Source organism: Euprymna scolopes, chromosome 36, assembly GCF_053919585.1.
Source record: "Euprymna scolopes isolate OS-2025 chromosome 36, ASM5391958v1, whole genome shotgun sequence".
Taxonomy (NCBI): domain Eukaryota; kingdom Metazoa; phylum Mollusca; class Cephalopoda; order Sepiida; family Sepiolidae; genus Euprymna; species Euprymna scolopes.
Window position 1 is genome coordinate 52586008 of NC_136517.1, and position 15209 is coordinate 52601216.

Below are 15209 nucleotides of genomic sequence, written 5' to 3' on the forward strand. Positions count from 1 at the left end.
TCGCCAGATCAGAAGCACGGGTGTGTGGTTATGAAATCCTTCCCATCCTCCCTACTCTCCTGACCTTGCACCCTCTGACTTTCACCTCTTCCTAGCCATAAAGTTGTTTTTGAAAGGAAAGCGTTTCCCAGATGATGCAGCCTTGATTCTGAAATCACGTCGTGGTTGGAGGAGCAACTTTTGGGGTGTTCTACAAAAACGGTCTCCAGAGCTGCATCAAACGATGGGAGAAATGCATAACTCTGGGTGGTTCCTATGTAGAGAAAGATTAATAACTGTGCCAAGTTTCGTTGCTCCACTGCTATGGGAAGTGGGTCAGGGGCATGACTTATTGCACGCCCCTCGTATATATATATATATATATATATATATATATATATATATATATATATACAAATGCTGAAACATGTATCCACATATGTAGCCAATAATGTTTGTATAAATAAAGATATTTATATAATACAACTGTATTTGTTATTGAACACTATTTTATAAACACTGACGTTTCATTGGACTAATATCCAGGAAACAACAGCAGTATAATCATATGATTACATATATATATATATATATATATATATATATATATATATATATATATCTCACTTCTCTTAAACAAATTCTTTATTTTTCTTTTGTCATTCTCTATCTTGAACTTTGTACCGTTATTTTTAAAAAGAATATCTATTCGTCTCTGATGAGCTATTTAAAAATATGAGGAAAATATTCTGATATGCAATGAAACACGTGTAACACACAATTTAATGAAAATAAATGCCTAAAAAAAAAAAAAAACATGTAAAAAAGAAAAACTTAAAAACAAAAAAATTTATGAGTGTGAATTGATTCAATCTTTTGGAATGTTAACTCCTACTTTTTTTTTTTTTTACATTTTCTTTGAAGATTGTAATGCTGGGTATGGGGCAGCCAAACCAGCTGCCAACATTCCCCTGCTTTTTATTGAAACCAACCGAGAGCTCTTTTTAGTATCCTCACTGTTCCCTTATGTCAGATGAAGTCCCTATCAACAGGTTGATAATGCTCATGAAGCTTTAAACATAGTAACCATGCTGAAATAAAAATAAAACCCTATGCTCCTTAGTAAATCTAAATTTAAAAATTGATGTGCCGGATTTGAAAAGTTTGACCTAAGTAGCAATCATTTTGACAAAGTTGATGAAAACTGTGGGATTTTGTAATAAGGCAATTATTGTTGACATTTTAGTTAAAAATGATTCTTAAACTTTTGCCTCGAGCGCCATCAGCTTTTTGGATTTTTCAATGTGTTTCAGTTCTTGAATTGTTTGCGGCAACCGCTTCTTGAATGTTTCTGGTAAACCCCACAAGAGGAGAATCGAGCCGATTATACAACCAGTCCCAAACAGTGTGCTGGGTGCCCATGCCGAGTAAGTGGCCTGAAAATGGAGAAGAGAGAAAGAACAAAAAATCCAATTTTTAAGGAGAACAAACAAAATCAAAAAGTAAAAGAAAATCAATTGATTAGTTGATAGTTATTCATTTTAATGGTCAAAATTATTCATTTTAATAGTCAAAATTATTCATTTTAATGTGCAAAATTATTCATTTTAATGGTGACAATAATTTAAATTCTATTCATCCAAATTTGATATTTAAGGCGGTTTAAATTTCCTGCCCTCCCCTCCCGTTTACTCTTCTCTTCTGCATCACTTTTCCCTTGTTCAGGGGTCAGACGTTTTCTAATATTATGCAAGCTCACTCTCCAGTTCTCACGATGCCACAGGTCAACTGTTTCCAAATTCCATTCTGTGCAATATTGCTCAATCACTTACTTCTAAATTTTCCTTGGTCAGCCAATCTTCCTGAGATTTAAGACATCCCTGTTTCTGCAATGGTTTATCCAGACCATGTGATTATACTAGTGTAACCGATCCATTATTATGATAACCTCTCTGCTAGGTAAATGTATTGCTTTTAACAAATCCTCTGACCTGATGTGTTGGATTGGTCAGATTTCACATTACAAATTCATTAGATCATAGATCTTTCATCACACTGCTGATAGGCACAAGGGGACTGCATAAGGGACCAGCATTCACTGCCATATCACATGACGCACCTAACACAGCTGCTATACAACTTAACCCAAACGTATCCCAATCCAAAATAACTCAGTAGAGCTGTATATAGTTATATTGCTTCTTACAAACTTGAATCAAATGTTTCGTCGGCTACATTCCCAAGAATTCCTGGAAATTATAGAGTTGATGCAAAAAGTAGCACACTCTACATGTCCAAATGACCTGAGATGCTGAACACGTAAGGCGTCCGTAATCTTATCAATACCAAATTTCCGATGAAGTATGATTGATGATTTTTTTTCTTCCAGTTTGCAGCTTGTATTTACTTCCTTCCCATCATAGGAAGATGTGACACAAGGTGAAGAGGTGGGAAGAATCAAGCCAACACTCCTAAAGTAGAAAGCATTCGGACCTATTAATAATTGCCTGGGCAGCCCTGTCAATTTTCCCTGGTTGGGGTGTCTCAGGCAGCAAGTAATAAACTTAATCCACTCCAAAGAGGAGAGGCAAGGCCTGGGAGTATGGATCTCCTACGACTACCCAGAACGAATATCATAGCTCGACAGATAAAGGCCGCTGAATTAGACTTGTTTCTGCCAGACTGATTGTCGAGAACGGCTCTTCGATTGGTTTGTCACAGTCAGAACTGAAGCTGCGGAGAGACAACCTCTTCCAGTTTGAAGCCTTTGCCAATCCGAAGTGTTTGAGATCCATGTGTCATTGCCATTTAAGATGGCAGAGCAAACACAGACTAAAAATATGGCAAAAAATGAATGTTTTAATTTCTAAATTCTATTTTCCGTCATGGCAATCTCCAATCTTCCACAAACATCTCTCATCAAACCAACCCTCACTATACATTTTATGCAGCATAGTGAGACCTTGAAAATAACATTGCAAAGACAGTGTTCATTCTGGAAGTTTAGTCTGTTATTCCCATGCTATAACCTTCCTTATCGTTTCATGTTTTACCATTAGAAACAAGAATACAAAGATTGTACTAATTCTTCACCTTAGAAGCCCTGACATATAAACAATCCACCTTTACATGCAAACCAGCAACAATCAATCATTAGCTGACAAATAAACAACTATTCAGTGATATGTGCATACAAACCCTATTGATGTTCCCTATCTGTGTAGCTCTCCTTTGAAGAAGTAAGATTGCTATCTGCATTAGTGACTCTTCACTAAAGTCAACTTATGATTACTGGAATAGGTGAGATCTCCCTCGGTAGACGGGAGAGGGGGGGGAGCTGTCCCAGTTTGCTTATCTAAAAATAAATCAAACATAGCCCATTAAACATATTACTTGGATTCTCCGGACTCTGGTTCTCATCTTGAGTGTCATTTTCACAACATTTCGGTCAATGTAACCTCCGACCTTCTTCAGGTGTATCTTGTCGAACTCTGAAATGTTTATATCGAACTCGGTAATTTGGATGGAATTTTATTTACTTCATGGGGGTAGCATGCTCTCGTTCTGTCAGACATGACTGGATAGAAGACCTAAATAATGTATTTTTTGGTAGCCTACACTGAGAATTGAACCTTCAACCTTCAGGAGAATATTACTTTTACAAATGATTTTTCCAAGTATTCAAGCCACTGCACCACAAGCATATTTCATTCTTGTTTTACTTTTCTTTGGTGAAAGTTCTTAAAAATCAAGTGGCCCCTACGTGGGGGTAACACTGGAACGCTATATGAGATATTTGTATGTAGATATTTGAATGTTCCATTAAAGTTTTTTTATCTAGCAAACACTGTAAACACAGTAAAGAAGTTGAGAACATAATTTTCCTTTTCCCAATTGACCAAATATGGTATATTTTCCTTGTGATCTCTTGGTCTTACTGGATTCCAGGACAAGAATTCATCTGGTCTGGTGGAGTACCCAGCTTTGTGCTGTTACTTGATGTAATATCACTTGAAAAAAGGTGCACCATCCATCTTAAAAGCTAGTATGGGTTAGACATACCGAGGAGATCTTAGTTGGGCCGCAAATACTATGTGATTTTGAATATTTGGTCAGGGTTTACTTGTAGGGAAAAGTATTCTCATGCCAGGTTGTCCTGATAAACTCCTGCACAGAGAAGCCTTAGACACTTGAGGACAGTGTCTAGTAGGCATTCATGATGACTTTTTATACCGAGCGCAAATGGACATTTATATTTTGCCAGAATTTGTTTTGGCTTGAAGATATGTTCACTGAATTCTGGCCACCATTCTTTTTTATTAGAGACCCTTCAAGATTCTCACTTCCCATTTTTGTTTTGGCCACTCCCCAATCTTGCAACTGTCTTGGAAAACACTCCTTCCTACACGCTTCCATTTTTTTCACATGCAAATCTATAAATATAAAAGCGTAAATGTGTGTATGTATGTATGTTCGCTTTTTGTGTATGTCTGTAAAAGGCTTTTTTCCGAGAAGCGGTCGGTCGGCTCACAACTTCTTAAAACTTTTTATATCACATATAAATCATAATATCTACGAGTTAACAATGGAGGTCGCCTGTCTATTTAATTTGCTCAACTTCGAAAAGATAAATATGCAACATTTTTTGCATGCCGCATGTGGATTAGGCTTTTTCGTATAATAAAAACAGCACTAATTCTGGCGGTATTTTTCCAGTCGCGATCGCCGGTAATGTCCGAAAGCAATCAGATTTGATCAATGTGGAAATATTTTCCTTATACCAGACAATTGCTATTCAATTTAGACAATCCCCTTTTTATGGGGAGCTGGTCCCCCCCCCCCAACATCTTGGGAAAATAAAAATAAAAAAAGCCTTCCCGCAGTAAATGAAATACTACCCCGCAGTCAAAGTTGACCTCATTAAGTCATTAAAACGTGCACCTGCCAATTCTAAATAGTTAAATAAATTCAAATGTGTGCCCGTTAGTATTTTGCGATGGCCCAATGGTTAATGTCGCACGTTTTTTTTCACACTTTAATTTCCAACTTTGTCTCAAGGGTTCGGTTTCGATCCTCATACTTATCTACCAAAACTTTTTATTTCTATTTTACCCCCCCCCCTGGAGTTTTGATTTACCCAAAACCACACACACCTCCAAAAACCCGGGCAACGCCGGGTACTCCCCGTTAGCATATATATAAAAGCGAAAATGTGTGTTTGTGCGTGTTTGTGTGTGTATGTTTGTGAGTGTGCAAGTTTTTGTGTATGTCCGCAAAAGGCTTTTTTCGCTGGACTTCTTGGTCGACTCGCTCCTTAAAACTTTTTATATACCGTCTAAATCATAATATCTATGAGTTAACAACGGGGGTCGCCTGTCTATTTAATTTGCCCGACTTTGAAAAGCTAAATATTCCACATTTTTGGATTGCTGCGTGTGGATATAAAAGCGAAACTAATTGTTCCCGGCGCGATCGCCGGGTACGTCCAAAAGGAGATCAGACAATTGCTAATCAATTTGAACAATCCCCTTTTTATGGGGAGCTGGTTTTCCCCTAATATCTTGGGGAAACAAAAAAAACCCAAAAAAACTGCCCCGCAGTAAATAAAAAAACTGCCTCGCAGTGAAAGTTAACTTCGCTACTAATATTTGACCTCATTAAGTGCGGGCACCTGCCAATTCTTAATACTTAAATAAATTCAAACATATTTCCGTTACTATTTCTTGCTGGCCAAGCGGTTAACGTATCACATTTTTTTTCACACTTTATTTTCCAACTTCGCCTCAAGGCTTCGGGTTCGATCCTTCCTACTTACCTACCAAAACTTTTTTTACCCCCCCCCCCCCGGACACAAACACCCGGCCAATGATTTTTTAAGAAGTTTTAGAGTTATTACTTCACTTATTCTTTTGTTTTGATTTACCCAAAAGCACACACACCTCTAAATACTCGGGCAATGCCGAGTACCCCCACTAGTCTATAATATAAATCTCACTTATTTGTTTAAATGTATGTATGTATGTCAGGTCATGTCATATGCTACTGGTACTATGTAACCCAGTATTACCTGCCTCATGGTCGGTCACCGGCAGCTAAACTGGTTCCCCCACCAGACTAGTTCGGTGAGGAGGGTGGCTAGTCTCCCTGAAGGATTAAAAACAAGACCTTCCAAAGGGCGAATGAACCCTTTTTGGGGGTCAACGGCCAACTAGTACCATCTGTGTTTGCGTGTATGTATGTGTGTGTTGGGATGGAGAGGGCTCCCGTAAGCCGTGGTGAAGGAAACCTTTCTAGGAAAAGAAATCTCTGATTTAAAAAGCCATAAAGCAGGAGACCAGTACTCGCATTAAGCTGGTCTGCAGTTTAACTTGTTACTGGCTATCTTGCTCTTGCTTGTTGCTGGATCTCAACATTTTGAACCGAGAGAGAGCTTAGCTGTCGTACAAAGCTAAGACTCTGTAACATCATCTGTGTATAGATACTCCCTCAGGCATTTGTCCATTAAAATGGTCCTGTGGCGATGGAAGTCATTTTTGGGGGTGATGGACTTTAAGTGTCTGAGAGAGTGGCACTCGTCTGACAAGACGTTGCAATCATCATCAGCATGTATGTATGTATGTCTGCCCAAAACTTTCAACAGAGGCAACGGATTTTCACCAGATCAGTATCGTTTTGAAGCTCGACCCTTCGGACAACAAATATCGAAAAATTGTCCCAAAACATTAATTCTTTCACCCTCAACTGGCACTTTTCTATCGGGAGGGGTCACTTTTTCGCTAATATTTTTGAAAGTCATCCCCTCTTTTCAATTAACTAACCTTAACTTAAACCTTTGCCACTTCCAGTTTGGCGATGGATGCAACGGCAAAGACGTCACATTCTTTTCCTCCTTCGTAGCATGGGTTCAAGCCTGCCTGTCTACTACCACTTTTTTTTTTTTTGCTCAACACACATCTCCAAACATAATGGAATTATCCCCCCCTTTTTTTTATTTCACATAAGTAAAATGGTTGCTTTATGCCACTTTCGTTGTGTAATTTTTTTTTTCAGTGTTGTCCCTTTTTTTAATTTATTTTGCACAAGCAAAACGGTTTCTTTGTGTTACATTCGCTGTGAAATTTTTTTTTGGTGTTGTCCTTTTTTTTTTATTTCACACAAACAAAATAGATGCTGATCATAAGTAAATGTGGTATTATCGTGATTGATGGTTCTAGTTAAGAGTAAGATTTTATTTTTGTTATTTGCTAGTTATCGTGACAAACGATGACCAATAGCATCCATTGTCCCACACTTTTGAATGGCCTTGTGCCACCTAGTTTGTTGTAAATGCAATTTTTCATATTGCTGCAAATAAATATTTGAAAGTGTAGTATCTGTTTTCAGCATCCCAGCAACCTCAGACGTCTTACTCTCCACAAAATTATTGCAGATATATAAGAAAACATGAAACTGCAAAATTAACGAATGTATATTAATAAATATTAATTCATTAGAAACTCTTTAAAAATAACTATGCAAATTAGGAATACCTAGAGATATTTTTGAGTGTCTGCAGATTACTATATATATATACAGTATTTCAAATCATTATATCACAAAATTAAATTAACATAACCTGTTTTAATAGAATTATAGTTAAGATAAGTGGAAAAAAACTTGCATTCACTTATTTTATATATATATATATATATATATATATATATATAAGTTATAAAAATATATATGGCAATTTAAGCTACACAGAATATTCCACATTTCATTCTTGTGAGAATTCGTCAGGCTTATGCAAAAAGTTGTGGTTATCGCGCATTTTTCATAACTTACTACCTAGCTCTACCTATGTATTGAGCACTGTTGAAGTAAATACTGAAAATTTATGCATAAAATTATATTGTATATTAATTTATGCGATTAAATGAAATATATATATATATATATATATATATATATATATATATATATATATAGTTCTATTTATGCATATTTTCTATATTGTGATTATATATTACAATATAGAAACTATGCATAAATAGAAGTAGGTGTAATAGTTAAATGAAACCAATCACCCAATAAGAAACCATAAAAAAATGAATAATTAACTAATTAAAGTTCGTTTTCGAATGAATATGCAAATTAGTTAACGTTTATTTAGTCACTTGCATATCCATGACTGAGTATATTAAGAAGTTTGTTTTAATAATTTTTAAATAGAAAAAGTAAGTTTTTTAATGTAAGTGCGACAAAGAACTCAACTTTTATGTGTGTGTGTGTGTTAATTCCTATGTGTCTATTGCAAGAACCTGCAAAAGAACTCTAGATAAATTGTCCCTTTTGTGTTTCACACAAACAAAATGGTTGCTGATCGTAAGGGTTAATCTGGCTCTCTTCCAACTGTCCTTCCTCATCAGCAAAACAGGAAGTCTACTGTTAAGTTGTTGGAAATGACACATACAGAGGAAACCCTTTGTCAGTAGGGCGCACCTATTAAGTCCTTTATTATTATGCCCTTGCAACGGACATCTCTTCTCACATTTAAACACGCCGGTTTGCTCTAATTTTTCTGTTCTGCATATCAACTCTTTTCAGGTTATTTTTTTTTTTTATTTAACTTCACTCCAAACAATGCATATTGCCACTGAAGCATAAGGAGTTACTGTTATAGGGGAAAGATTTATAGGGCAGGTGTGGGAGAGAGAGACTTGGGTTGAGAGTTGGGCAGCAAGATGTTTGTTCACATGACATTAAAATTTCTGCATGTTAGAGAGAATTCCAAATCCAAGCGGCTCAAGAAAAGAAGATATTAAGGGTAGAAAGTCTTCCAGAATCTTAGGTACCTTTATAGTGTAGAGGTGGGATTTTATTGCTAGCTGGGTGGAATTTTTGAGTAGTACATGTATAGTAAGCTCATTGGAGCATCTGGGTTTCAAATCTTATGCTCGGTTAAGTTGGAATTACTTATTGTCGTTTTGAATTTCTAACTTGGAGTGGTACAGCGTGGAACAATAAAGTTGTCGCCCAAAAGAAAACAACACTACAGCTTTATTTTAAAACTTATCGAAAAAATCAATTCAGATAACTTGATTATGTAGTAGAGCTGACATCTATTTAATGTAGCCGACTACAGCCTCAATCACCGCCTTGATACGAGTTCACAATTAGGAGCATGCCTTTTCCACAATTGCCAGCAGGAGCTCAGTGAATACTTGGCAGATGGCAGTGATCAGGCTGGCTTTGGTGTTGTGGGAGGTCATGTTGGTGATGTTCTCGATGCATGACCAAATGAAGTAGTCCAGCGGGTTTAGGTCGTGGGAGAAGGGGGGGGCAGTGAGAGAAAAGTACAAATTTGTAGCATACCTTCTGAAGCCAAGCCTGAGTCTCTTTCAACTTGTGGGTTGGTGTCAAGTCCTGCTGCCACACCCAGGGTCTGCCAGCAGCCACCTGATTTCACCAGGGGATCACTGCACTCTTCAGCACATCTAGGTACACTTTGGTGTTGACTTTCAAGCTGACTTTGAAGATTTGAGGTGGCATGGTGTGGCCCTCACTTGAAGACACACCAAAGACCATGTCAGTGGCTGGAAACTTTGTTTTCATCACCCTGGGTACATCCCTGTTATTCGTGGCAATCCAGTGATGCATTTTGAAGGTGCTGGCAATGATCCTGTTATCATAACTTGGATCGGAAGAGAGCATGAGTTGTACAGTGATACATCTCTGATCTCGCTTGCTGAACATTGTGCCACTTTCAGACATGGTAGAAGGCTCCTATCGCTCTTGGGATTTGTACACAACTGGTCAACTAATAAATGGTCTTCGACAAAAAGATAAACCGGTGTTCATCAAATGGAAACGGAATCATGTCTTTTCTAGGGCGACAATTTCATCGTTCCCCTCTGTAGTATCTGATAGTGCTCAATCTGTCCTGAGCATAGCATAAAGCAACATCCTGTGAAATTGACGTCATGAATAGGTTTGGTTCAGTTGTTTTATTGTACGGCATATCAACCATTGTCAGGTTATTTAATGCCGAATTGGGTCATTTTTGATAAGTTTTTATGCTTCAAGTTCTTTATATTTTCAAATATTTATTCATGGTGTTTGGTTTGGTTGTTTTGTAACAGTTACTAAATTTACCTTTTTAACAAGTTGTATATTGTTATTAAATACATTTTTATCATATATATATATATATGATGATTGCAATGTCTTGTCAGACGAGTGCCACTCCCTCAGACACTTAAAGTCCATCAGCCCTAACATTACTTTTTTTTATTATTATTTTTATTTTATTATTTAAAAAAATTTTTTTTTTTAGTGGTACCGGCGAATTCACACACTCAAGCAGACATGACACTGAAGACGGTCATTGCTATACATACATATATATATATATATATACATAGATGCATACACACACATATATCCATAAACATATACACATTTATACATAAATACACAATACATAATACATCTACATGCACACATGCATACATACACAAATGCATAGGCATATATACACACACAGATACAAATACAAACACATATACATACATATACACATATAAATACGTACACATATATGCACATATACATACATATCTATGCATTTATACGCAAACATATACACACATACACACACAAACATATATATACATATATACATACATATACACATAAATACATACACATGTACATATATAAACATATGTACACATAAACGTGCATACACACATGGATACATATAATGATGGCAGATCAATTATTACATGCTTCCAGCATTTGAAGCCTACATGCGTCACAACTTTCCATTGCTATAGGACTATTTTTTATAGACAAATGCCTGAGGGAGTATCTATACAAAGATGATGTTACAGAGATTTAGCTTTGTACAACAGCTAAATCTCTCCCTTAGTTCAAAATCTTGAGATCCAGCAACAAACAAGAGCAAGATAGCAAGCAACAAGTTAAACTGCAGACCAGCTTAATGCGGCTTTATGGTTTTTTTTAAATCAGAGATTTGCTTCTCCTAGAGGGGTTGCCTTCACCACGGCTTACAGGAGCCCTCCCTACCCCACCTACACATGGAAATGAACACAAACATACACACATACATCCATACATACACACAGAATGCACGCAAACATACATTCATACACACAGAATGCACGCAAACATACACACGTGCATCCATACACACAGAATGCGCGCAAACATACACACGTGCATCCATACACACAGAATGCGCGCAAACATACACACGTGCATCCATACACACAGAATGCGCGCAAACATACACACGTGCATCCATACACACAGAATGCGCGCAAACATACACACGTGCATCCATACACACAGAATGCGCGCAAACATACACACGTGCATCCATACACACAGAATGCGATCAAACATACACACAGAGGCACACATTATAAGCATGTACTTACATATGCATGCACACACATACATGTAAAATACACGTGAAGGAGCATTCCAAAAGTCATATATCCTCAATGATCAGGATGAAGGTGATGGGTACAATTCAATGAGTTTGACAAAAAAAAAAAAAAATTATATTATATCTAACGTAAAATACTAGTCATTAGAATACTTTCCATAGTTTAATAATTAACCATTTTTATGAGGGTTTTTTTTTTTTTACAAAGGAGTCACCGTTTATCATTTGAGAATAAGAATCTTGCTCTTTATTAATGATGAGACTTCACTGAAACAGTAAATGTTATTTATGTACAAATAGTGTTCCCTTCCTCATTCCGACTACTGCTAACAAGAGAGATACACTGTAATTATAACTTTCTTTTTTTTTCCTACTGAAACATTTTCTATTGTTTCCTTTTTGAATGTTAAATATTTCTTTCTCTGTAGTTTTCACCATGATTATTAAATAAAATTTTTAGCATCAGTTTCATGCATCAAACTCTTTTTATTCATAGCTGGCAGGCAGTTACAGATTTGTAGAGGAAAATTATTGTGTTCGTTTTTGGCTTTGCAGAACATGATTGAGTTTTGCAAAGGAAAAGAAAAAATATAACATCAATGTTTGGTTCATTTTATATCAGGCAGCCTGATCTGCTAGCACCAAAGACATCATGGATAACTAGTTAAGACATGATTATATATTTAAAGACACACTGCTGATCAAAAATTTAAGACCACTTAAAAATCTTTAAAAAAAAGCGTTTTTTTAAGGATAAATTTTAAACTCTTCCGACTAAAGGTTACTAATACTACAATTTAAAAGGTTATGGAAACAAAAAAGTTCCTTCCAAAAATTTTATTTAAAAATTTGCATTTTTATTAAATTAATCTTTTTACACATGATCAAAATTATAAGACCAAGGGTATAAATTGTTAGATTTATGGTAATTCTAATTTTTTTAGTTAAGTTAGAGATTAGCAATCACTGTGTAAAGGTGTTACCATGCCTAAAGCAAGAAAACTAACCGAAGTTGAGCGCTCTCAAATTCTGGGATTCCATAAACTAGGTTTGTCACAGCGAGCGATAGCAGCTAAGGTAAATCGCAGTAAAACTTATTTGCTACTTTCTAAAGAACACTGAGAATTATGGAAAAGCAAAATCCTTTGGTAGGCCCCCACCCCAATTTCTCTTGCATTGAGTAGGAGAATCAGACGGGTTGTTAAGAATGACAGAAGACTTTCTTCTAGTCAAATTAAAACAGTTACAGATGCTGATTGCAGTCCAATAATTATCAGACGACATTTACAACAAAAAGGTATGGTAAATAAAAAGCATAAACAAATTCCTCAATTGCTCCCACGTATCAAAGTGGACCGCTTAAGATTTGGTCGTGAATATCAAACTTGGGACGTTGAGAAGTGGAAGAAAATCCTGTTTTCTGATGAGAAAAGATTCAATTGGCATGACAAAAACGTTCCCCTTGAAATTTTTTCCACACATCATAGTGGTGGAGGGTCCGTAATGGTATGGGGTGCCTTTTCTTACAGAGGGACGATGGAGCCCCAGGTGGTGCAAGGTCGTCGGACAGCAGCTGGTTATGTTAGCATGCTACAAAAACCATCTTTGATGATGGAGGGTCATTGTGTAAGGATCGATGGTTATTCCAACAGGATAATGCTGCAATCCACACTGCAAGACGGACCTTGAGCTTTCTACAAGAAAATGGAGTCCATCTCTTTGGACATCTTGCATGCTCACTGGACTTGAACCCAATTGAAAATGTTTGGGGATGGATGACAAAAGAGGTTTATCGAAATCGCAAACAATATTCAACAAAAAATGAACTTCGTGAAGCCATCTTCAGAAACTGGGGCAGGATCCTGCGCATCTTAATGGAAACCCTTATTTCTAGCATGCCCCAAAGAATTTTTTAAGTCATCAAAAGCAGTGGAGGTAGAACTCCTCATTAAGTTTGATTGTTGAATGTTTTCATACACTTTTGTACAATTTAATAGAATTTTTGTCTCTAGTCTTATAATTTTGATCATGTGTGAAAAGCCTAATTTAATAAAGTAAATTTAAAAAATAAATCTTTGGAATGTAGCTTTTTGTTTCCATAACCTTTTAGATTGTAGTATTGGTAACCTTAAGAAAAAAGCTGAAAAGTGCCCAGTTGAGGGTGAAGGAATTAATGTTTTTAGCCAATTTTTCGATATTTGTCGTGGGAAGGGTCGAGCTTCAAAACAATACTTATCTTGTGAAAATCCATTGCCTCTGTTGAAAGTTTTAGGCAGGCATACAAACATACATACATACATACATTTAAACAGACAGGTGAGATTTATATTATAGATAAAGGAGATTTGTCAGTGTGTTTGTATGTCTACTAAAAACTTTTGTCAGCCACATCGGACCGAGTCAAAACCAGTACCATCTGAAAGAGCAATCCCTCGGATGCATAAAATGTGAAAATTAGAAAACAAATATTAATTCTGTGGTGGTTAACTGGACCATTTTTTAGAAGGGGAGGTAATTTTTCGCGTTGTGTTTTTCGCAAGTTATGCACACGTATCCAACTGAAACTATGCCCAAAAAAGTTATTTTGCAGTGTCATGACGTCATAAGCAGTCATGGCCTAACAGCAAACACGTTTGCCAGTAACTTTTTTCCTTCTTTTCCGTGGCTCATTTGTGTTGTTTTTGGGGTTTTTTTTTTTTGGTTGCATGGCTATTTTGATTGAAAGAAAAATTGTTCTGATCCATTTATTTACTTATTTTCCTGGTTCAGTGCAGAGGCAATAAAAAAGCTCTTTGTACCTCTTCTGCCGAAATATCTGGTGGGGAGGTTATCACCTATTTTTTTATGGGGGCGATACAAATCTTTTTAGAGTGAGGTAGCATTGAAAAAGTTCATTTAAACTGGTAAATAGTCATCAAAAAGTGCTCAATATTTAGAGAATAGCTTCGTTTCTTCGTATCCCTTCTGCCAAAATATCTGGTGGAGAGGTTATCAAATACTTCTTTTTGGGGCAATTACTTTCGTGTTTTTTTAAGTAGGTGTTGTGGGAATATCGATGTTGTCCATGATGGAGTTGACATGTGATGATTAAAAACTGCTCAATATTCTTAGTATAGCAGGTGTGTCCAAACCGAACTTCATGTCGACCCGGGCAAAGTGGGGTATCCATGATAGTCTAATATATAAAGGAAAGTTGTTTGTGTGTATATGTGGTTGTCTGTCCAGCTAAAAAATAAAAAAAAACAAAAAAACTGAAAAATAAATACTCACAAAGTTGCCATAAAATAAAACAAGCAAAGAAACAAACTCACCAACATTCTTGCGAATGGCGCCATCATATTTCCTATTCGGGCCGAAGCAGAACACATTCCAAGCCCAACTGATCTGTCAAAATTAAAACAGTTAAAATTTTTAAGTATAAAGTCGTTATTTATACGGTGTGTCTGGTGGTGGGGCAACACACACACATTTCGATAATTTACTCATTTAAAGGTATTAGTTATTATCTCTACTTATATATAAAGGCACTTTCTCTGTGTATGTATGTGTGTGTGTATGAGTTCGTTCCCTATGGATTCTGAAACAGCCGGACCAATTTTTTTTTTAAATTTCGCCCAAATGTACTTTATATGTCTGGGAGTGTTCTTAGATAGGTTTTGTATCAGAATGCCTCTGATAAGTATCGAAAATTGATAATCGAAAAAATCCAATTAAAGAAGGAACAGTCCAATATCTACCAAAGTTAACACTCTTATACAGTCTAACATCAAAAATG

The 15209-nt window shown here is 36.3% G+C and overlaps 1 protein-coding gene across 2 annotated transcripts in view; it reads right to left on the minus strand.

Moving 5' to 3' along the window:
- Positions 1-929: 929 nt before the first annotated feature.
- Positions 930-15209, minus strand: part of LOC145260481 (organic cation transporter protein-like) — a 150178-nt gene continuing 135898 nt past the window's right edge. For both annotated transcript variants that reach the window (XM_080118587.1, XM_080118588.1), the window contains 2 exons: positions 14746-14818; positions 930-1415 (listed from right to left, as the gene is read on the minus strand). In XM_080118587.1, coding sequence (XP_079974713.1) covers positions 1239-1415; positions 14746-14818 — 250 coding nt within the window. In that variant the 3' untranslated portion in view covers positions 930-1238. The remainder of the gene's footprint in view (positions 1416-14745; positions 14819-15209) is intronic.